Below are 24,880 nucleotides of genomic sequence, written 5' to 3' on the forward strand. Positions count from 1 at the left end.
GCTTAACATGTTTTACTGTTTAAGTTCATCAAAAATACCAAATTTATGGTCGGGTGAAGTTCTGGCTGAAAATCATCACGTTTTTGCTACAAAGTTTCCTGTTTTGTCAAATTCTCGTTCCTCTTTTTTTTAATCCGCTTTTGGACATTCAAAAGCCTTACATTTAACTTGCTCCTTCCAGTATAAACCCTGAGAGACTTAAATAATTTAACTGTCACTGAACGTTTTGATGTTTTAAGTCACGTTTTTATTTATTTACTTTTGTATTTATAACAAAAATACCAGGATTTTTTGCCATAAGTTTAGTCATCATTAGATATTACTTGGGCTTTAATTATTTTAATCAATTTTAACACTTCGCTTCAAGATACCACTAGGAATAACATTAATCTATAGAAAGCTCTCGAAATCTGCCATTTTAGGAGAAACATTGTGGCTTAAAAATGGCAAACAACAGCAAAGAGAAAAGAGATGAGGAGCAACTGTTCTGCATTTTAAAATCGCCATTAGTTTAATCTTAATCCGATTTCCCTTTTTACTTTGTGGTAACAAATATCCGAAGCCCAGACAGCATCAAGAGCAAAGCCAGCTGTGACTTATGATTCTAAAACCAGGATAAATGGGACTGCTCTTGCTCTGTGAGGCTTTTTATGTTTTCTTTCCAAGACAATCAAATCGGCAGCCTCATTTACCATAACTGCCCGAGCTAAAACGAGGCTTTTGTTTTAATTTACTCCACACTGACGTCTTTCATTAGGTTTGGGCATGTCCTCCAACATTTAGAAGATTTGTTCCAACCAAAGAAGCGGCGTGTGTTTCATTAGCCGTTTCTGTGAGGCCGGTGAAATGAAATATGTGCAAAAGAACAATGATGTAAAGCTGGCGGTGGCCCCTGTGCGGCTGATCTCGGGGAGGACAGGGCGCTCCGGATCATGACTAAAGAGGGGGCTATTTTTGTGAGCGGCTGGAATAAAGGATCTGTGACGCTGGTGTGACTTTCTCTCACTTCCTCCTTCATCAAACACCTTTACGTCTTTTATTATACAGCGGGAGAGGGAGCTGCAGTGTGACCTGATGAAAATGCATGAGATGTTGATGACTTGTTGATTACAGCGCAACGAATCAAAGCTGATGTTTAGTAGCATTCTCGATTAGTTTAATGGAGAGTTATTAAGAAAAATCGACTTTTTAAAACTATGTTAAAATGTTCTCTCATAAAAAAAACATTCCTGGGTTTCATTTTGAGTAATCTTTGAATCTTCCTCAGAGGTTATTCATCCAGGAAGTTTTTTGCTCATCTCTCCATCTCCTGCAAAGCTTAATCCTTTCAGTGCGGAGTAAGAATATTCGCCGTAGCTTTGCTTTACTGCAGAGCAAAGAGGAGCAAGAGGTGGAGGGGGTGGGAGGGGCTTAGGATGAGCTATTGTGAAATTAGGCCTGTCACCAGATACGTCATAGAAGGGGGCGTGGCTTCGCCAAGGGGGAAAATAGAACATTTTGGGAAACACTATTTTCCACTCTTTTTTGGTGGAATATGAACTTATTTACCAGACATAAATAAAGTCAAGTGTAAATCCCGCCCATATGGGTTTTTTCTCACAGCAGATTATTCAGATGAAGGGAAAAAATGGCAGTCGTAGCTGATGCTAGCTAGCCGTTAGCATTAGCATGAAGCATCAGGTTAGCATTCTCCGTGGTTTATGTATTTATGGGCTGTTGAACCACTTTGCTCCTCTCCATGTCTTTGTATCATTATTCAGTAGAAAACTATATTAATAATTCAGCATTTGTTAAAGTCTTTTTTAATAATTTGAGAAAGTTTAGATTTTTCTCCAAATTGTTTCCCCCCTTAGCTGTTTTCAAACATGACCATATATGGGTGATTCCAGAGATACCGTCTAACAACATTTTAAGTTCGATATATTGAATGAAATTTCGATTTACGATCATATTGAGACAAAACTATAACAATGACAATAAATGTACCAAACCACGTTCTAAATCACGCACAAGCTGGAACACATTTCTGATAAAAGTATTCCTGCAAACTAATGATGATAAATATTGGGCCCAAAAAATATTCTTTATCTTTCATTCATTGAACAATAAGTCGATGTGACAGTCCTAACTTGAAAATCAGGAAGTGGAACTACTGTATGTTTAGTTTCAGCTGTTTTAGATCAATATTGCATTTTCAGACCAACAAAGTGTAAGATAGAAATAAAGATGTGTTTGACTTTACTGCCAAATACCTGCAAAAAGCCAAATGTCTGACAAAAAACAACAAAAAAGTGACAAAAAGCAATGAAAATGTGGCAAAAACATGCAAACTCCTCTCCTGCGCTGTGATCCGGGGATTAAACCTCGGACCTTCTTGCTGTGTGGTAGACAACGACCACTAAAACTAAAATAATATATGAATAGGAGGATATTGTAGCAGCGATGTCGTTCCTGTCTTGCTTTTACTGAGATTACAACGAAGCTGCAATGTGAACCCGATTGTGCAGCTGTAAAATCTATTAATGCTTTTTGTCTTGGCTCAGTTTTGGTTCTGTCATGTTTAATTTGCGATATCCTAGATCTAGTCCTGGCTCGTTGTTCACCCTGGTTATGTTTTGTGTTTAGTCGAAGGCACTTTGAGACGTGGTAAACGGTCTGAGCTGTGAAGGCGTGAGCATGATTTTCTAAGCTTTAAGCCCCGGCGTGGTCTTCTTTCATTTCGTTTCCAATATCTGTGAGTTCTCGCACACAGGCTATACTTACATTGTCTGTACTGTCCCGTGGTATCTGGAGGGAGCACGAGAGGTGATAACAGGTGAGGGTAATTTAATAAATGTCACGGCGCTGTAAAGTAGTGTGGGAGTGTTTGAGTGACAGGTGGGTCTGTAGGGTCAGGCGTGACTCCCATCTCACTATTGTTTGAATGAAAATGGTGCCGATAGCATGTGTAATATAATACGTTGAGCAGCTGATCTTGGACTGTTACATGTATTTTGCAACAGAATGATATATGGGGAAATGAAACTGCTTCACACAGACAGTAATTGTAGCATTTCTGAAAGTGAATTGGTATAGATTTTACATAGAAAGCAGCAAATGCGTTTTTTCTTGCACTGTTTTGTCTGGACTTTTGGACTTTCCTTTTGACTTTGTCTAATGAAAAATAAGATAAGATAAGATAAGATAAACCTTTATTAATCTCACAAAGGAGAAATTCACTTGTTACAGTCGGCGTTACTTCACAGTCTTATTTACAGTCTGACAGCAGTGGGGATGAAGGCTTTGCGGTAGCGCTCCGTCCTGCACTGAGGGTGTCTCAGTCTGCCACTGAGAGAGCTGCACAGCTCTTCTACAGTCCCGTGCAGTGGGTGGGAGGTGTTGTCCATGATGGAGGTGAGCTTGGCTAACACCCTCCTGTCCCTCACCTCCTCCACAGAGTCCAGGGGGCAGCCCAGGACGGAGCTGGCCCTCCTGACCAGCTTGTTCAGTCTGTTCTTGTCCCGCTCTGTGCTGCCCGGGGCCCAGCACACGGCAGCGTAGTGGAGAGCAGAGGCTACCACAGAGTCATAAAAAGTCCTGAGCAGAGGCCTGCTCACTCCGAACGACCTCAGTCTCCTCAGAAGGTGGAGGCGACTTTGGCCCTTCTTGTACAGGGCGTTGGTGTTGTGGGACCAGTCCAGTTTATTGTTGAGGTGAACACCCAGGTACTTGAAACTGTCCACCTCCTCAATGTCCTCCCCTGGATGTTCAGCGGTGTGTGCGGTATTGGCTCCCTCGTGAAGTCGATCACCATCTCCTTCGTCTTACTGATGTTCAAGCACAGGTGGTTGCGCTCACACCAGTCCACAAAGTCTGTGATGACTGACCGGTACTCCAGGTCGTTCCCCTTAGACACACAGCCCACGATGGCGGAGTCGTCGGAGAACTTCTGGAGATGACAACTGTCCGTGTTGTATGTGAAGTCCGATGTATAGATGGTGAAGAGAAACGGTGAGAGGACGGAAAAATACTCAAACATATTCCGTCAAATTTCACAGGTTCATGAAGGAGCTTCTCTCTGGGAATGCCCACAAAAGGTCACGTTCAAAGCTACCAGAGGGTGAAAAGAACTACTCTTTCACAACTGCTTTACCAAATGCATAATTGTGGATGTATTTTCTACCAAATAAAGATACAGAGACACGAAGAAGGACTAAGTGGTTCAACAGCCCAAATTTCTACATATAGCAGGGAATGCTAACCAGAAGTACTAACCATAGCTTCATGCTACAAGCTAACAGCTAGCTTTGAGTGCCCTTTTTTATTTATTTTTTATTTTTTACTCCTAGTGGACAATTAGTTGCGTTAAAACATATATAAGGGGTTACGTTGGACTAAATGATTCTAAATAATCCGCCAGAAAACGTGCAAAAAGCTTCATGCTACAAGCTAACAGTTAGCTTGAGTGCTGTTTTTTGCTTCTAGTGGACAATCTTCTGTGTTAATACATATATAAGGAGCGGATTTGGACTTAACTTTAACATGTGTGTGCTAAATATTAGGGGTGCGCCATATCGTATCGCATATCGTTATTGAAGTTTGATATCGTTGTTGATCATTTATGTTTCACTCAGCTCCATCAGAGCAGCATAAACACTGACTGAAGAACACGGGGACAGGTGCTTAAAAAGTAAAATGAAATGATGTTATCTGCTTGAGTAGATCATATTTGCGGAGAAATTAGTATGCCGTTAAAAAAAAAAGAATAAAATATCACTGAATGAATCTTCCCAATAGGCGTAAGGCTTGGATTTTGATGTAATTTGTCCATTGTCAATCATATCGTGAAATATATCATTATTGGGATATTTCTTTTTTTGTATCATGATATAGATATATATATATATATATATACTAAATATGGTTGTAGTCAGGGCGAGTCTCGCGAGGCCACGCCCCCTAGTACGACATGTTGCACCTGTTCTTTTAACATTGAATTTATATGAGGTTCTTTCAAACCGTATCACTGTAAGTTTTGATGTTTATGGTTCTTTTTTTCATGTAGCTTTTACTAGTTGACAAAAATATCTGCAGATTTTTTCATTTTAGTCAGCAAAGATATTACTTTGACTAAATAATAATTTGACAGACAACATTAACAACAGGTCTTGGTCTTTGTAGTTTGAATGTGAAAGCTCGGACTTTTGATACAAATCTAGGAAGTGACACGTTTGAGCCCGATAATTGTAAGAAACCATAGATTTAATCGCAAAGCAGGTCAAATTCCCAGCACAGGCCTTTGAACACAATGTTTATTTGTGTTTACTCGCATGTTTCTTCCCTTGTAAACGTGTGAATAGTTGTTTTGCTGCTGTCACTTTCTCATGTTCAGTGTGAGTCGCCTCCGCTCTGTCGTGGGGCACGCTCATTGGTCAGGGCCCGTTAAAAGGGGGGTCGACAAAGGGCACTGGTCCAAATCGGGACGGGGCCAGGGCTTCGGGACGTCCCCCCACTGCCCCCCTTCACTTCCTCATGTTGCTCTGTTTATCTGCACTCAGTCTTTCCATCAGCTGGCGGAGTGGAGATTCCCCATTTCCCCCCGTACATCGGGGTTCCCCGCAGTCACGGCCGCGAACCAATGACCACGGACCACGTCTGGGAGAACTCATGTTAAAGACTAGTGCAAGGTGCTTTTCTGACAAGGTCTTTTTGAGATTTAAAGGAAGATGTGACGACATCATTTCTTGATTATCTCAAAACCACTGCACGAATGAAAGACTTCTTTGCAAGACGATTTCTGACAAGACGTAACCGGGACTTCCAGCAAGACTTACAACATCTATGGATTTAGTTTCTTCATAGACACAAATCCAACTTTTTATGACAATTTCTAGCTTACAGTGTTTTCATTTCTTTCATTTAACTCATTCTTGCATCAAAAAAGTGTTCGGTTTCATTTTGATTTATTTTTTTGGTCACAACCTTTGCTCAATAGATTCTTGAAGTTGTAAACGGTTTCCAAAAATGCTACAATTTAGGACTTAAACCAGCTTTTTCGATCCACTCTGGACATAGCAGGATCCCAAACCCGAACCCCAGATCAAGTTCAAACCCGGATACAGTTCTCTGCATCTTTTTGCGAGAAACTTGTTGCACCATAGAGAGTGTTGTATTACCGCGATGACGGTTTGCAGCGCTTGTGCCTGTGCCGTCTCTGGACTCGTTCGAAAGCTCAGGACGCGGCTCAAGTCTTTACGGCGGCTGCTGATCCTCCACGGGACGTCCCACGCTCACGGCACCCTCTTGTTACAACAATGTGCAGCAGCAGGCCCGGTCCCAAACCCTGCCACAGCTGTGAGTACTCCTCCTCCGTGCGCTGATATGAAGGGGATGTAGTTGTTTTTTGTTTGTATATGGTTGTTTTTCTGATTCATTTGTTGGAGTTTTACAATTTGACCCCATTGCTATTCAGGTAAAAGGGGAGAGGGAATGGGTAAAGCACGAATTTGTAAAGCAGTCCCTTTTGCACCTGGAAAACATGATGGTTAGATGACTAGGTTACAGCTTTAGACCTAGTTTTGTCTAACTTAAAAGTGCATTATGGAACTTTTATGTTACAAACCCTTCTGTTACTGTGTATTTGAGCTTTTAGTGACCCAGCAGCTGTATGAGTGGCCAGCATGGCGCCTTTACTCTCCATCAGAGTGGCTCCAGGGTCAATTGTTTTAAGCGTTCTCTGCTGATGGAACGTCTCACCAGAAAACCTACTAAACGACTGATGCTGGAGTTGTGGAGGTCACCGAGATCGAAAGTAAGGCGCCATGCTAACCACTCATACTGTCGTTGAGTCACAAAATGACGCACAAATATGGAAAAAGATTGCCACATAAAAAGCACCTTTAAGTCCAGGTTTAGTGCACCTCACATGTGACTTTGTTGAGACTGAAGCTCTTAATGCTCAATTTGGATTTTTTTTTTATTTAATTTTCTTTTACTTTTTGACAAGTTACAGTGGTGGTCAAAGTAGTTTTATTACTTGACTATTAGTACTTGTGCTACTGGTCAAATATTACTCAAATAAAAGTAAAAGTTGTTCAGTCAAATGAAGTGAAAGTACGGGAGCGTTTGCTGTAGAAATAAGTGTTTCTTCCCTGCTGTGAGTGGCATTTGAGAGTATATCTGCACAGCGCCCCCTACTGTTCATAGAGCCTGCCTTGTTTTAAAATAAACACATGGACAAATTCGCCTTTTACTCCATGTAGTGGAGTATACAGTATCATATTAATCCTTCAAATGTAGTGGAATAAAAGTTAAAAACCCAAAACAAAATATTACTTAAGAGGCCAGATGCAAGTTGGCCATTTTATGCTCACTACTGCCACCTCAGGTCTTATGTGTAACTGCAGCTTCTATATTAAGCTCGTGCATGACGGCACTTCGGACCCAAAGCAACACCTTTTTGAGTGACAGTGCAGGATTTTAGAGGCAGTTGTGGTGAACAGGTCTGGGCTCATTCTACACCGTAGAACATTGCTGGAACATATAGTGGAAGAAAATACATAATTTTACATTTTTTAAACTCCGTACAGTCCCTTTAATGCACTGTTGCATTTGTTGTAAATATGTAACCAACTTTATTGTCTTAGTAAGACACCGAGGACGAAGCAATGTTATTGTAGCAACCACATTAATATTTAAATATATGAATAGTGGTTGGGAGTAAATAAGTTTGTCTTTTTCCCACTCCTTTTCGAGCTAAAATGTTATTTATTTATTCCCAATTATAGAGGCAAGGAACGTTGTATGAAATGTAAAGATTTTGGCCAAATTCAGCATGTTCCTTGTCTCTGTACTGCCTATACTTCTGTTTGTATGGCTCAAAAAAATGTTCACTTCAATTCAATACTGAAGTACCTCTGGCAAGGCGGTTATTTTTGATGAAACATGACTTCATTGTAGCCCACTGTCTGAACAGAATGTCTTGAATGTGTCCCCCTCATGCGCTGAAGAGGGCGCAGCGTCGCACACAGGGACCTGTTTGAAACGTTTATACAAACTAGTCATGCTAGGAGGAAAGGGAGATTGTTTTTTGGTTTATAGTGTTTTGCGCGAGGTCTGTACAAAGAAACGTGCCCACTTATGGAGAGTGAGAAGAGCGGCGTGTTTCCTATTCAGCCGCAAGTACATTAGTGCAGACTGAAGGCCATCTGCAGTGCACTGATGAGGAGCTGGATGAACGCAGAAGTCACATTGCAACAGATGAAATGTGTACATGCTTTATTACTTCATAGTGGTTTGGGTTTGAAAGATCAGATGTGTTGATACAGGTCACAAAATGTCAGTCTGAACTTAACAGAAGTTACATAAACGCTGTGAAATCCTGTGTTATTGCAGCCAGAGTCTCTGCACCGTTTCCCCAATCATGTGCTGCGATAGTTCCTGCTAATTCAATAGGACATGTCTCTGGAGTCCATCTGCAGCAGCTCTAACCACATCAGCCTCATTCAGACCAACACTCCTAACCCGATCTGAGCACCTTTACTGCTGTGAGGGAGAGAGAGGGCGCTACCACAGCTACCGCTTTACAAAATACTTCATATCAGAACAGAAAACACGCAGGGGTTTAGCAGATAGGTCACATTCTTCAGTTTTTCATACAGTATTGGCATCAGAGGTAGTCGATCGTGTTCCGCGCTGTGTGATGTCCGTATTTAGCCTTGTTAGCTCGTGTTAGCTCCCTCTGAGTCTCCTCACGTTTGAATCCAGGACGAAGAACCAGGACAGCGCTGCATAATTAGCGAAAGTGTTTTACTACGGAGCGGACTGAACTCGCGTGAACCGTTTGTATTTTTAGACCCGTACAGTACGTCCCGACATTTGTCTTTGAGGAAAATTGTTCCATCACTTTTACAAAATGAATTACCTTCAGAGAACAAGTTCACATTACTGAGCCTGATTACGATTCCCGTGTGTGTGTGTACGGTATGTGTAGGTTTGTTTTGAACTTGCTTTCTGATTGAGAGTCCTGGTTAGTTCGGGTCTAGACCTGTTTTGGCCGTGGTTTAGTCGCAGGGTAGGGCCTAATTATCAATACAGTATCAAACACAATGTTATGCAAAAGTCGGAGGAGAACAGCTGGCAGCGACAGGTTTGAACTAAACGCAACAGAATAGATTAAAATCGCTTATGTATTTTCTCTAAATAAACCACTGAGATTTAATTTGTTTTGATGAGAAGTCGCTAACGTTCACTGCTGACCTTTAGCTTGAGCTGTTACATGATCGACTGCTTCCTCTCTTTGGCAAAAAAAAGGCAATAATCCAAGCCGTTTTCTTCATTCATGTAAAATCCATGTTAAATTAAACACCAACATAAAAATGAATTAATTACAGTACAAAGCAAGAGTGCAGATGAAATACTTTCAGAACCGTTTTCAGCCTCGCTTTGAGCATTGTCAGTGAGTCGAGGCCTGTCTCACATCCTCATGAAGACTGTTCCAGTGGCGACAGTTGGTAGATCGGATGTTCGTGGGTTCGAATCCCAGCTCCCGCAGATGCACATCTGTTGTTGTGTCCTTGGGCCTCCAGTGTCTGCGTGCATTGATGTATGAATGAGAGTGTGAAGGGGTGTTTGGTTCCTTTCCTGTAAAGCACTTTGAGCCTGATGAAGGTAGAAAAGCTCTATATAAGTTGAGTCCAGACTGTTCCAGATTTTAGCTGCATTCATATTAAGTTGGCTCTAACACAGAGGTCCTCAAACTACGGCCCGTGGGACAAATCCGGCCCGTGAGATGATTTACCCCGGCCCCTGACTTGTAGAGCCCAAATCCCTGAGTATGTAAAAAAAAGTAAGTCTCTAGCCCATTCCAGTGCGGAGCTATGATTTTTTTTTTTTTACTATATAACCAGTTTACTCATTCCAGCCACTAGGGGGCAGCTTAAATAAAAAGTAATTCCACACATGTCCAGCAGAGGCCACTGACATACGAGTTCAGGATATGAATTCTAGCCACGTGATAAATGAAGCTTATCACCACAGAGTGTGGAGTGAATGAATAATGACTACAGTGAACTTTGAGTAACTTGTGACACAGGCTTGTAAAGCACAATACAAGTGTAAGCAGTTATTACTTTGGTCACATCACACAATGATGTTTTATTTAAAAATAAATGGTATTTTTAATTAAAACAAAGTGTGAAGACTTGATTTCTATTTTTGCAAACCACTACAGCTAAACAAATATGTGCCTGGAATCATGTGTTGATCTTGTGGACAGAGTCGTGGGGACGACTGTGCCAGGCGACTTATCTCTACTTCACCATGAGGCCGGCTGCATCTATGTTATAGCCAACCCGGCCCCTCATCACAGTCAGGAACGATAATGTGGCCCCCAGAGAAAAAGGTTTGGGGACCCCTGCTCTAACATGTCTTTGGTGCTAAACCATAAAAGACTTCTAACAAGCAGAGCTGTTTTAAATGTTATTCACTGAGCGACAGGAAGCCAGTGACCTGAGCACTGGACTAATGTGGTCGTATTTCCTGGTTCTAAAGCAAACTGTATGGCCGCTCACTACTTTCTCCATGTCGCAGGTCAGATGACGACCCAAACGTGGATGAGGACACTGTAGTGCGAGTCTTGTGACACTATACGTGTAGTAAATGAGGAGTTTATGCTTTTTTATGCGCAGCTGGTGCTTTGGTAAGTTGCCACTAGAGCGAGCTGAAAGTTGTTGATGCTGAAAAACATCAATAATATAAACAAATATGGTGGCATCTACAATCTGGTTTACACCCCAGTTACTGCAGAAATAGTGAAGAAAACATGGTAAACGTGGTGATGGTTTGTTTAGTCATTTGTTTTGCTTCTGATATTGAGCAGTGTGCCATCCTGTCCCCTGCTGTTAGCACATGGAAAGCTCTTAGAATCTTAATTGAGTTGGTTTAGGCCAGGAGTTCTTCGCAAACTTTCCAGGCCTGGAAAAATGCCATGAGAATGACTCGATCCCCCCCACCGTAAACCTCTGCAGGTGACAGGTGAGTGGGTGGATCCCCTCCCTCTCTCCCTCCCCCTCGCTCTGATCAGGTGCAGGGTTGGCAGCGGCTGTCCTGCGATGAAGAGGCGCTACACTGAGCATCCTGTCGCTGCCAGCCTCCATCTGGGCTCTGACTCATGCACAAATGCCAGTAAACTCCACAGACTCTCGGCTATATTTACTCCCTCCTGCTCGGCCCGACTCGGCATCTCACAGACTTCTGTTTTGATAAGATAAAGCATCACAAAGATCTATATTGAAACAACCACACAGAAGCTACATCAGGCTTAAGTTTAGTTCCACAGTGCAACCTTTGGGACTTTTCTCCAGACTTTCAGCTCGTTTTTGATCTGTCGTTGCGCTGAAATCAATGTGTAATATCAAGAACGGAAACATTTAAGTTGCTATACAGAGTTTTCTTGGTTTACAAACAATAAAACAGGGACTCCATACTGTCTACAAGATCATATCAAACCTGTACAATAAAGCGTTTATTTTCAATGTCCAGAAATGTGGGAAGAATTGGGGGAAGAATGGGTCGGAAAATGTGACAAACATTGGGGGAAAAATAGGAAAAATTGGGGGGAAATTGAGGGAAAATTGGGAAAGATTTTTGGGGAAAATTGGTAAAAAAAAAATGTGACAAACATTGGGGGGAAAAATGTAAAAAAGTGGGGGGGGGGAAATTGGGAAAAAAATGGTTGAAGAATGTGGGATTAAAAAAAAAAAGAATAAGTGAAGGAAAATAAGGAAAATATTGCAATAAATGTGGGAAAAATTCAGGGAAAATTTGGGGGAAAATTTTAAAAAAAGGGGAAAATTGGGAAAGTGTTTTTCTGCCCTTTTGCAGCCTGTTCAGAACAATTGGAGCAACAAAACGGATGTAAATTAAGATGTTTGAGAGCACTTTTTTTGCATATTTCTGGTGGTTTGCAAATATATCGCTTTGTCATCGTTATCAAAAAAGTCCCCAAAAATATATTCATGTTTGTCAGTAGTCCACACATTTTTAAACAATCCCAAACTCCATTCGTAACTTTCCTAATGCATCCCATTTTATAAGCACCTTTTACAGCCTTGAAGGAGCAAAGTGGAGCTTTACTGTCACCGTAATGTAAACAACAGCAGCTAAAGCCTAGTTCGAAATCAATAAAAAGGCTTTTTGACAGACACAGCTCACAAAGATCTATTTACAATATACTAATGGACCAAACAAATTCGGGTATAGGGCCTTTAAGAAATGCTAAGAATGGAAATCAAGAGAGGAAAGAGAGAGAGATGCAAATGAGTTCAAGGAGGTGAGAACGCTTCAAATGAAAAAGTGACGAGAGAGGAGAGGAGAGAGAGTCTGAAGCACATGACGAGTGTTTCATCTGCGCCGATCAGACGCACTCGGAGACATGTTGGCTCCACACACTCTCCACCGGGACTACAGGACCCACAATGCACTGGGGCCGACCCGAGCACACAGACATCTGTCCTGGGACCCGCAGGTACGAAGGGAGGAGGGGCAGTCCAGAGAAAAGTTGCTGTGGATGTGATATTTTAGCTTGTTGCCGGGCTATAGGACCGTTGTGTGGATGTTTCTGCGGACAGGGATTTTCTTTGACTTTACAGAGTTAAAAGAGCGTTTTAGTTGTCGTTCTTTGCTCATTTGAGTTAGACTAAGTCAAGTTAAGTTAGTTTAAGTTCATGAGCAGCCGTTAAGGAGCCAAGGAGGATCCATTATAGACTATCTTAGCAACTATTCCATTCGCTTTTACTGCCTGATTAATCCAGTATTTTTAAGCATTTCCGATATTGTGGAGAAATGTTTTTTTTTTTCATTCAATTATTATCAAAGCCAATTTTAAATCAGTTTTGTCCTTCAGAGCATTTGGCTGTGAAGAAAGACTTAAAACTAAAGCCTTTTTATGGATGGACTGACTGCTCTTGTTATTATTGTCATGTCGGGAAAGCTCCTCTTTGCTCCCGGAAAGTTGTGAAACATCTGAACACACTCACTCCTCCGGGATGCTAGAAATGTTAGGAAAGTTTGGGAGGAGGAGTTTTGGAACCACGACTAAAACTGTACTCACTTCCTCTTTCATTGTTTGCTGCTATAAAACAATTACCATAGTTGTGTTTGTTTTGGGCAACAATCTTGTACCGTTTTGTGTTGGTCCTGTCTTGCCTTTATTTTGCGTCTCTTATCGAAGGTCTGGAGGTGACATTTTGACTCCGGTTTGGTTTACTGTACTGTTGTAGTTCTCCATAAAAAGCACCTGTTCGTATGTGGGTTCATTCGTCCCGGTGGGGGGCAGGTCATGACAACTACCTCCATGTTCTAATGAGCGCACAGGGCTCCTACATGTGTGCCCTGCTGAGCGCATCACGGGGGTTCTGACGCGTTAATGAGACTGCGTTATCAGCAGCTATATTTAAGCGTGAACTACATTACCCACAATACACTTGGAAAACTATATAGAACATACTTTCTTTGTGTAACTGGGTATGACAGTGTTGTGACAGTGACAGTGTGCTTATGACTGGGTGCATATTAGTTTTTTGATGTAGAAAAGTGCTGCATTTTAAAGATAATAAAGCCAATTAATCCATGTTTCCAGTGGATTCTAAAGGAAGGATTTAGTCTGTACAAAACAAAAGTCCTTTATCTGTCATCTATACACAGGTTATTAGCCAACAGGTTCAGGTTCTGAGATCTTGCAACACAAAACATGGGGTTTTGTGATGGGACAGACTGGAATCTAGAATGGCAGGTCATAATTTAGTCGGAGCAGGAACCAATGCAACTCTGGCCCCTTCGGAAACAAGCAGATTGGTAAGAGGTCTTACGCCAAACCGGATGTGCGTCAGCGTTCGCCATGATAAGAAGCGTCCGAATTGGGCTGTCAGTTAGGAAGGAGTTAGGAAAAGAAGCCTCAATGCTAACTGTCATAGTTACTTTAGCATAGGGACCTCTGATGCTAACTAACCAGTGATTAGGAACTATGTGCCATCCCATAAGCTCCTAAAATGTCTTTGTTTGGACACTACGTTGTTGTTGGACACTGTACAGTAGGTGGCCTGCAGTCTGACAATAACTTTAAAGAAGAAGGACAGCTGTTGATGATGTCACTTCCCCTGGGTAAGGACGGTCGAATTGGGATTTAGCTCTGAAGCTCTAGTTCTAGTTCACTGACTGCAGTTGACCCCATGAAAGGTTAAGGATTAGTCACTAGCGTTAGTGCTTAGAGGCTATAATTTGATGGTTTCAGATGCAGCCTATCGGGGAGATGGTTTTGGAATGAAATCTCCAAACAGAAAATCATATAATGCATATAATGTTTGAGTATTGTCTCCACTTTTGGACGCCTTTGAGATGGTAATCTGACGTTACATTTGTGCTGAGAGAGGATACGTTGAACTTTGCAACAGTTTTTGTTTCATGAGGATAAGTCCAGCCGTTATAGAGATATTAAGATAAGATAAGATAAGATGATACTTTATTGATCTCACAGATGGAGAAATTGCATTCGATGAGAGAGCATCCGGCAGCAGCACCCATTCAGTGCGCACCACTCTTTTTCCACTCTTTTTTTTCTTTGGTGAAAGATCGTTGTGTCGCGGCCGCCATCTTCACTGTTTAAACCATAAACCAAGTCTGACATTCAGCATTTTTTGGCTACCGTAGTTACTATGATATAATTTCTAGGTTACGCACTTGACTTAAATTATAGGCTATTTGCAATTCTGTGCAACAACCTTTACACCTTTAAATCAGGAATAGATTACAATTGTTATAAATTAAATGATGTCTTCAGCAAAGCGTGTTTACACCTCAGTTCACAAATCATGTTCTTAAATTAAAATTCCTGCACCTTTTATAAAGCAAGGTAAGTAAAAGACAAACTCAAAAACACTTCATCTCTGTCCCTTTTGCCACTGAGTAAAGAGGCAGTGAATCACAGTGACGTCGGTGTGTATTGTTCCTGTCAGAAAGTGTGAAAACTGTTGAAAAACTGTTGTTTGTGTTTTGTTTTACAGGACGATGTTCCCATCAAAGAGATCTGCATCACGCACCTCGTGAAGGAGGGCTCCGAAAAGGCCGACCCGCGGCAGTTCGAGCTCAGGAAGGTCCTGGGACAGGGCTCTTTTGGGAAGGTGAGCTTTGGACTGAAATAGGACTTAACCAGGACACATTGAACCTCCTGTTTTAACTTTGAAACAGTGTTCATTTTGATTTTGACAAAGCACAGACTGTTCCTTTGGCAGTGAGTTTAAATGATGAGAGACTATTTCAAACTGTGTCACTGGACGTACAGATTTCTATTTTTTTTAATTTGTTTTTGTTAAGTTGTTAAAAGTATCTGGAAATTTTGGTCCGAGTTTTCTACCTTTCAGGCAAATATTTAACTCTGCTTTGACACATGTTGCTGCCATCATAATCAGATCCACTTAGGAAGGTGAGTGTATCCATGACGACCAGGACTGAACCGGGACTAAAGCAGGATTAGACAAAGTCAGTTAAAGGTAGTTAAATCCAGGATGAGCAATTACTCACAAAGCAATAAAGGATTGTGCAAATCCTTTATTGCTTTGGTCCCTACTAGGATCCGGATCAATTACACTGCGTGACCCCAAACAAAAGGTCGCCTTCTGGATCTGGGCTGCTGCGGTTGGTTTAGGCCTAGGTTCAGCAACACTATGAGCCCAAAGATCAGCCTAACAACCTGAATGACCTGGTTATTCCATTAGTGGGTTTCTTCTTCCCTGATGGCATGAACGTGGTACATGTGGCGCAGGGGAGAGGGCGTTATTTAAGAAAAAGTGGCCGACTGAGGCGTGGTTCATTACAAGCAGCACTCGCGCTGCTCTTCTGTGGCAACCTTCACATTATGTTCCTCTTTACATCGCGCTGCCTTGTATTCTTCCTTAGAAACGATGTGAAATTGAAAACAAAAGCGAAATTGCCTTGAAAAGTCTGTTTGAGCTTAGGTTACGCACGGGCTTACTTTGATACAGTAGATCAACACGCACACGCCTAACACCAAAACAACAGCTTTCCATAAATAAACCACACATGCCCTCAAGTGCCACAACACCATGTCTGATCTGTGTTTTAAGGAGACATTTCCATCGCGTGTCAGTGTTTACCTCCTGATGGATGAAGAGCATCAGCGGTGGTCGTTGTAATAAGCCTCATGTTTCCTTTGTACATTGTTGCTCCTCGTGTACAGCTCGGTCCAAAAGAAAGAAAGAAGTGCACTTTTTTTTTTCTCCAATGCAGCCGCTCCAAGAATCCTCCAGCTGTAGCGCAAATGTTCCAATAAGCTACAGTTTTCTTGCAGCTGTTTCATAACTCTGCAACTCCTCCGCAGCCGATATGACAGTTTCTGATCAATGAAATCCTGTACATTTCGTAACTTTGCGCATTCGAACGGTGTCTCTCTTTCCCCGCCCGCTCATCTTGGATCTGCAGCAGCGGAGGGACAGTTTTATTTCTTTCATCTTTATTAAACATTGCACGCTGCATCATGCATGTTACAACCCCACCCTCGCAAACCCACCGCCTTCCGCAGGTCTGGGGAAAGCATGGGGAGGGGGCCGCACCACAACATGGCAATGCGAGTCTGCCCCCCTCCCTGTTCTGCCCCCTTTTTGCGCCAGGTATGACACTGAAGATTGGAAGGAGCGCCACCCGTCTGCGCACTCGTCTGTTCTACAGCCTGCACTATGAACCACAAGATCTGGTCCCAAATCTTAACCTCATTGAGAATCTTTGGGATGCACTGGCTGGACAAGACTTTAGAATCTCCCATCATCAATAGATCTTGGTGAAAAATGTGCACACCACTGGATCTTTGGCATTGCAGAAGCACAAAAATGTTAAAGCATATGGCCTTTGTTTTTCGTACTGTTTCTTTCTTCTTTACTTTGAAATGTAAACCAAACAGTCTCGTCTCTCCACCCCAGGCTCCAACTGTTCACGATGCACTTTTGGTTCTCGCTGAATTTATTACCCAAACTTTTGAGCTGCGTTCCTGCTGTCAGCTTTTGGCTCGTCACGACTCCGCGTTGACCACTTCACTCCAATTTTTCTGACACTTTTTGGACGGGCTTTCTGAACGAGTTTTATCTCATTACTTGCAAAGATTTTAATTAATTGCCTGCCTCCCTGACACGGACGAGGCTAGAAACTGAGTTCAAATGCTCTGTTGTGACGGACTCCACCACCTGCTGCTAAATCCTGATCATCTGGTGATTTTTATGTTGTTTACAAAGCAGCAGCAGCAGGCTCACGCTCAAACCTAAAACATGGGGAATCTGCCAGAAGTGACACATTTTACCTAGATGTTCTGCCCAGAGCCACAGAAGAATCAGTTTAGCAAGATGTAAATGCAAAAACAAGAAAGAGGGCTGCATTATGTCCTTAAGCCAATCATAAAACGGACAAAATAAAACTTATAATGCAACATTGAAGAAAGTTTCTGGGTTACTTTTATCCACTGTCCAACACTACTCTATAGTTATAAATAACCTCTGTATGCAAAGACCTGCCATCAGTATCATTTTATCAATAGAACTATAGCCACAAACATGCATAATCTCTTTACACAGCTAACTTTTACTCTTATTGATGTTTTTCCTTCTTAAAGTTGATATGTCTTGGTACATTACCTTTAATCTATTGTTATTACCTGTTTGCACATTTTAAAGAGGTATTTGGTAATAATCTTAAACACATCTTTATCACTATTTTACAACTCCATTGGTTAGAAAATGCATTTTTTTTTTTTAACCAGGAAAGTCCCATTGAGATTAAAAATCTCTTTTTCAAGGGAGCCAAAGATACAGAATTAGAATTACATACACGTTATATACACATGATGAAAAACAGTTTTTCATAATGTGCTCTCAATCTGGACTTAAAAGAGTTCAATGAAATACGTTCAGTTAAAACTGCTGAAACAAAATAGTCGGTAGATTTTCATGTGGCTGTAGTGAAGCTATGGCGAGTGTTTTTATTTCACGATGAGAGGAGGACCTCAGGAGGAGGTTTGTGGGCGCTGCTAAGACACCTATGTAGATCCAATGATTACTCAAAGGTGCGCTTGCGGCTCAAAACTTCAGGGAGGGAGAACAACTTTGTACCTTAGGGGTGGGAACCTCTGGGTACTTCATGATTTGATACGATAAACGATACAGGGCTCATAACCTTACGATACGCCAATACTGTGATAATCCATATATTGCACAAAAGTAACCGACAATACTTCATGATTTTTAAAGATTTTTTTTTCACATACTGCATTATTCATAATTTACATTTGTTTTCAGGTGCCTTGTACCCCTTGCAACCCTTGTAACCTCTTAACTCCCACCTGAACGGATCCTATTTTCTCCAGTTTGGCTTTACCCTAATCAAAAAGCTTCTTGGGAAAAAAGCACCAAAACAGCCACAAAAAATGAGAAGATCATTTTATACTCACTACTGCCAACTCAGGTCATACATGTAACTGCAGCTTCTATGTTAAGCTCGTGCATGACGGCACAAATGCAGAAGTATATAGAAAATGTCTTTAGTCAGACTAGAGCGATGTGAAGTATGTGCAATATCAGAGACAGTCTGGATTCTTCCTCAGCCTCCCGGGCTCTGATGGGCAGGATTAACCCAGTGTTTCTCAACTGCTGGTGTTTGTGAGCCCCACAGGGCATAGTTTTCCTTCAAACTACATAGAAATGAGGCCTCATGTAAGATCTATTGACCCTCTGATCTTTCACTCAACCCCCACTTTGAGAACTACTCGATTAACCAAGAAGATTAATGCAAGAGGACGGCGCCATGTCGCTCCTGCTTTTGTAAACAAAGTGAAGGGATGTCTTACAAAAACTAGCTTAACCTTGATTTCACTCTCACACTCTCAGCCTTGATATTTTCTGTGTTTTCCCATACAAATTCAGTCTAAATTATTCATAGTATTCTTGGCTGACCTATTTTTGAGCTCCTGCACTTGTTGAGAATCCTGTGTCTCTATCAGCCCGTTCTAACGATATGCAAATCACACTGTTATGTTTGCAAGGTTAAGAAAACAAACTCCTATAATCAATCCTGCAGAAGCCGTGTGAGCTTTGATTTTGCCGTTCCATCGAGAGCTGCTGCCATAGAGATGGAGCAGTTAGCGTTAACGTACGTGTGTGTATGCTCATTTTCTCAAGAGCTACCCAGGAAATCTACACGTTACTCAGCAGCGACGAGAGCGACGACATGTGATTATTCTGTTAAAGTGAGTGTTGAGCCGCTGTGACGCAAAGTACAGTTCCTGGAGTCTTTGAAAATCATTGAAAATAGCCGAGTATTTGGGAAACTTTTGATCAGTAAGTCAGTTAAGGCGAGGTATTATTACTCCTTACATATACAGTATATCCCACTGGGTTTTTGAGGTTTTCCTCACCGTGCTGGAGAGTCTACGGACAAGGGACACCCTTGCGGCTCGTCACCACCTGCTGCCGATACTTATTTGCACATTATGTTTTGCCTAGTGGATACTTAATTCGCCTGAACTTTACACTGTCTTATTTACTGTTCTGTTTTATTGCCTTAATTTTCGGTGCAGCCCTGTGAGGCAACTCCTGTTGTGATATTGGACTATACAAAACCATGGAGGGATGGAAGGAGTTATGGAGGGATGGAGTTATGGAGTTATGGAGGGATGGAGTTATGGAGGGATGGAGTTATGGAGTTATGGAGGGATGGAGTTATGGAGGGATGGAGTTATGGAGGGATGGAGTTATGGAGGGATGGAGTTATGGAGGGATGGAGTTATGGAGGGATAGAGTTATGGAGGGATAGAGTTATGGAGGGATGGAGTTGTGGAGGGATGGAGTTATGGAGGGATAGAGTTATGGAGGGATGGAGTTATGGAGGGATGGAGTTATGGAGGGATGGAGTTATGGAGGGATGGAGTTATGGAGGGATGGAGTTATGGAGGGATGGAGTTATGGAGGGAGGGAGTTATGGAGGGATAGAGGGATGGAGGGATGGAGTTATGGAGGGATGGAGTTATGGAGGGAGGGAGTTATGGAGGGATAGAGGGATGGAGGGATGGAGTTATGGAGGGATGGAGTTATGGAGGGATGGAGTTATGGAGGGAGGGAGTTATGGAGGGATAGAGGGATGGAGTTATGGAGGGATGGAGTTATGGAGGGATAGAGTTATGGAGGGATGGAGTTATGGAGGGATGGAGTTATGGAGGGATGGAGTTATGGAGGGAGGGAGTTATGGAGGGATAGAGGGATGGAGTTATGGAGGGATGGAGTTATGGAGGGATAGAGTTATGGAGGGAGGGAGTTATGGAGGGATAGAGGGATGGAGTTATGGAGGGATGGAGTTATGGAGGGATGGAGTTATGGAGGGAGGGAGTTATGGAGGGATGGAGTTATGGAGGAGTGGAGTTATGGAGGGATGGAGTTATGGAGGGATGGAGTTATGGAGGGATAGAGTTATGGAGGGATGGAGTTATGGAGGGATAGAGTTATGGAGGGATGGAGTTATGGAGGGATGGAGGGATAGAGTTATGGAGGGATAGAGTTATGGAGGGATGGAGGGATAAAGTTATGGAGGGATGGAGGGATAGAGTTATGGAGGGATAGAGTTATGGAGGGATGGAGGGATAGAGTTATGGAGGGATGGAGGGATAAAGTTATGGATGGGATTTTTTATTTTATTTTGATAACTGATTTATTGACATTGGAACCCCAGAAAACAAGGACAACTTTTGACAGTTTTTCCGTAGCTTATTCATAAACTAAACAAGATTTTTTCCCTCATATTTATGTCCGTAATCTACAGCAAACGTTTCATATCGATTTCTCTAAGTATTTTTGTTTTCCCCATTGATCTGCAGCCTGAAAGAAAGTGATCACAGTGCTCGTCCTGACAAGTCACTTTGTTTGTTTCAGGTGTTTCTAGTAAAGAAGGTCACCGGACCAGACGCCGGGCAGCTGTACGCCATGAAAGTCCTGAAGAAAGCCACGTTAAAAGGTCTGTGTCTTCACTCTCCAATAATCGCTTTGTCTCACAATGAACACAACTGTGATTCTTTCCATTGCTGCCTAATATATCCTTGTGTAATCTGAATAAATACTAATGTTGTCTTCCTATATTTGTCAAACCATAAGATCAATAACCGGCCGGGTTCATTCGTCATCGCTCAAAGTGGAGCTTCACACCTCGCCGTGAGAGCAGACACGGCTCCCAAAACTGCAGAAACACATGATTCAGCCCAAATGAACAAAACGCCATACAGCCAGACTAAAAAAAGATCCATTCGCTGATTGCGACGAGAACTAAGTCACTCCATGCAGGAGGTTTTCACAATCCTCTCATCAAAAACATTCCTGAAGTTGTGTTTCAAGCCACCCACGCATCACCTGTTCTTAGCAACGGCGGCTCCTAAAAAGCTCCTCCTGATGTCCTATGTATCCAGATAACGCTTTCCTCACCTCTCGATCTCTTGCTAAGCTTAATCCTTTGTCACAGGGTAAAAAAAATATTCGCCATAGCTTCACTGCAACCACACAAGGCCGCTCTCTTTATTGAAACAGCTGCACAGCAAAGAGGAAGAGGATGGGGGTGGGAGGAGCTTGGAGTTAGTTTGAGTAACCAGGAAGTTAAAACGACAATGTATTAGGTTTCACCTCTTTTAGATTGATATATTTTCAAACCAACAAAGTGTCAGATGTTTGATAAAAATGTGTCATAGTGAAATACCTGCATGACGTATAATTTAAAGGTGCTATATACAACTTTTTATACAAAAAAAAAGTTGATATTTGTGCGTTTTTGACCTTTTTAGTGTATGAGTGGTCAGCATGGCGTCTTTACTTTCCATCACAGTGGTCTCTAAGACACTTTCACGGACCCTTTCACCAAAAAACCTCAAAACAATTGATCCTGGAGCGTTGTAGAGACCACCATGATCGAAAGTAAAGGCGCCATGCTGACCACTCATACACTACAAGGTCAAATACACACAAATATCAACTTTTTTTTCGCATAAAAACTTGCATATTGCACCTTTAAGAAAAGTTGACAGGGTTTCCACAGGGCATTAAAAGCTAACTAGCCATTAGATATTCTAATCTATTCGATATTAAGCCATTAGGTGTCAGTACAAAGCATTGAAATGGGTTCAAATTGGCATTGAATGTAGTTTTCTTGGGGAAAAATTACATTGCTCAACTATTTTACAGCAAGTTCATTAAAAATACAAAACATATGATCCGAAACATATTCAACTGTAGTTTTCGTGTCCAATTTGCTTTTGAATATCAACATTTCCTCTCATTCATCTGGGGAAGGAAATATTCACTGACATTTCGCAATCGTGGCCTTACAATGAACTCCAATCTCTTTTCATTTACCCTCCAGTTCGAGACCGAGTTCGGACGAAGATGGAGAGGGACATTTTGGTGGAGGTCAACCACCCGTTCATCGTGAAGCTGCACTACGGTGAGTCCACCAATCACAGCGCTTTATTCCACACGAATTCTGTGCTAAATGTGATTTTTCCCGCAGCGTTTCAGACGGAGGGGAAGCTCTACTTGATCCTGGACTTTCTCAGAGGAGGAGATCTGTTCACACGACTCTCCAAAGAGGTAAGAAATATCATCAAAGTGGCTTTAATAGCTGTGTAAAAGCTTTTGAATTCTGACTAAATGTCGGGTTTTTTGATGCATTGGTGGTGGTCTCTGTCGTGTTTCGAAGCTTTTAGTTTGACTTTGACTCATTGCAAAGTTTTCAAGTGTTTCTGTGTGACTTCAGGTGATGTTCACGGAGGAGGATGTGAAGTTTTATCTGGCTGAACTCGCCCTGGCCCTGGATCACCTCCACGGACTCGGCATCATCTACAGAGACCTCAAACCAGAAAAGTAAGAAGCGACGAAAACACGCTGAAGGCTAGTTTATATAATTCTGGGAGTTTAGTGTAAAATATCAAGTAGGGTAGATTGTTAAAAGATTACTTGGGGTCATAGTAATATCATTTGTGATGTTTTCCCTGCCTCCATTTAGAGTATAATCTGAAGTAGCAGAGACAGGCTTCTAACAATTATGTTTCTCTTCTGCAGTATCCTACTCGATGAGGAGGGGCACATAAAGCTGACAGGTGCGTGGCCTTACACCTGTGTTTGATTTAATTTCAGCAACAGCAGTTTCATTAATGTGGGAAAATGGGAAAAACGTGGGGGAAAAAATGAAAAATAGGGGGAGGAATCTTTAAAAATGGGGAAGAAACTTGGAGCAAATCAGGGGGAAAAATTAAGGGAAAATTGTGAGAAACTGGGGGAAGTTGGAAGAATTGTTAAAAATGGGGATGAAACTGGGAGAAAATGGGGAAACCTGGGACAAATTGGGGGGGGGGGGGGGATTAAAATATATGGGACAATGACTGGGAGAAAATGGGGAAAAAACTGGGCCGAAAATGGGGGGGAAAAGGTGGGAAGAATCGTTAAAAATGGAGAAGAAACTGGGAAAATCGGGGGGGAAAATTTGGAGAAAATTAGGGGGGGGGGAGGCGGAAGAATTGTTAAAAATGGGAAAGAAAATGGGGAAAAATTGGGGGAAAACGACTGGGAGAAAATGGGGAGAGAATGTTTTTTTATTTTTATGTTGGATAAACAAATAGGGAAACATTTTTAAAAATTGGGAAAAGAAATGGGGGAAATAATCGGAAAAATTGCGAAAAAATTAGAAAATATATTAGAACAATGGGGGAAAATTGATGAGGGGAAAACAGTGAGAAGTGTTTTTTCTTGCCCTTTAATCGTCTGTTCAGGACAATTATCTTTTTGAGCGGCAAATCGATGTAAATTAAATGCACTGATATCGTGGCCCTCACTTTTCCACTTTCTTACCATTTGTGTGCAGACTTCGGCCTGAGCAAAGAGTCCATCGACCACGAGAACAAGGCCTACTCCTTCTGTGGGACGGTGGAGTACATGGCTCCTGAGGTGGTGAACCGCAGAGGGCACACCCACAGCGCCGACTGGTGGTCATACGGAGTACTGATGGTGAGCCACTCTCAGATTAAAGCTATTGCTCTTAAATCTTTATCTGTCCTGTACAAACCCCTGATACACGAAGCGTAAATTGACTTGTGAAACGACCCTCACCCTCATCTCTCTCCGTCTGTTTCCTCAGTTCGAGATGCTGACGGGAACGCTGCCGTTTCAGGGCAAGGACCGGAAAGAGACGATGACCATGATCCTGAAGTAAGAAACTCGATCTGAGGCCAGTGTGTCTGAGAAGCGGAGAAAGTGCAAAGACAAGCAACAAAACCGGAGCTATTTAAAAACCTCTGAGGGTCAAGTCACCGCCGCGATCCAGGAAGACACGATGATAATGACTTTGATCAAGACATTTATAGCGTTTAAATCTCAATCTCCCTCAGTAAAGCAGCTCAAAAGCGTAAGAAATCGGGCCGGGTTAAACTATACCAGTATGGCATCGGAAAAAAGGTTTAGCTTTTACTGGTATCGAAAAAGTAAAGGTAAAGAAAGCAGGAACCAAAAATTACAACTTAACCTCTTAACCCCCACCTGAACTGAGCACATTTTCTCAAGTTTGGCTTCTTGAAAAAAGCATCAACATAGCGACCAAACAAAAAGAAAACAAAGATGAAAATGCACACAAAAAATTCACAAAAAGTTACAAAAATGTGACAAAACACAATAAAAACGGCACAAAAAATCAACACAAATTTGACCAAAGGAGCAATAAAGGTGCATCAAACATTTTACAAAAACTCAACAAAAAAGTGACAAAATTGAGATGAAAAAGAAAGATTTGTTTAGATACGTTTTGTAGGTCTTAGCTTTCAAATGAG

At 41.9% G+C, this 24,880-nt stretch overlaps 1 protein-coding gene across 7 annotated transcripts in view; it reads left to right on the forward strand.

Moving 5' to 3' along the window:
• Positions 1–24,880, forward strand: part of rps6ka3b (ribosomal protein S6 kinase, polypeptide 3b) — a 68,619-nt gene that overhangs the window by 34,105 nt on the left and 9,634 nt on the right. For 3 of the 7 annotated variants that reach the window (XM_079576105.1, XM_079576107.1, XM_079576108.1), the window contains exons 1-9: positions 6,151–6,333; positions 15,039–15,155; positions 20,955–21,036; positions 22,426–22,506; positions 22,573–22,652; positions 22,819–22,925; positions 23,124–23,161; positions 23,923–24,065; positions 24,196–24,266. In XM_079576105.1, coding sequence (XP_079432231.1) covers positions 6,160–6,333; positions 15,039–15,155; positions 20,955–21,036; positions 22,426–22,506; positions 22,573–22,652; positions 22,819–22,925; positions 23,124–23,161; positions 23,923–24,065; positions 24,196–24,266 — 893 coding nt within the window. In that variant the 5' untranslated portion in view covers positions 6,151–6,159. Of the gene's footprint in view, positions 1–6,150; positions 6,334–12,366; positions 12,506–15,038; positions 15,156–20,954; positions 21,037–22,425; positions 22,507–22,572; positions 22,653–22,818; positions 22,926–23,123; positions 23,162–23,922; positions 24,066–24,195; positions 24,267–24,880 lie in introns of those variants that run through there. The other 4 variants (XM_079576106.1, XM_079576110.1, XM_079576109.1 and 1 more) reach the window with 3 other exon arrangements.

The sequence above is a fragment of the Gobius niger genome (genome assembly GCF_951799975.1).
Source record: "Gobius niger genome assembly, chromosome: 18".
In the NCBI taxonomy this organism is placed as follows: Eukaryota; Metazoa; Chordata; class Actinopteri; order Gobiiformes; family Gobiidae; genus Gobius; species Gobius niger.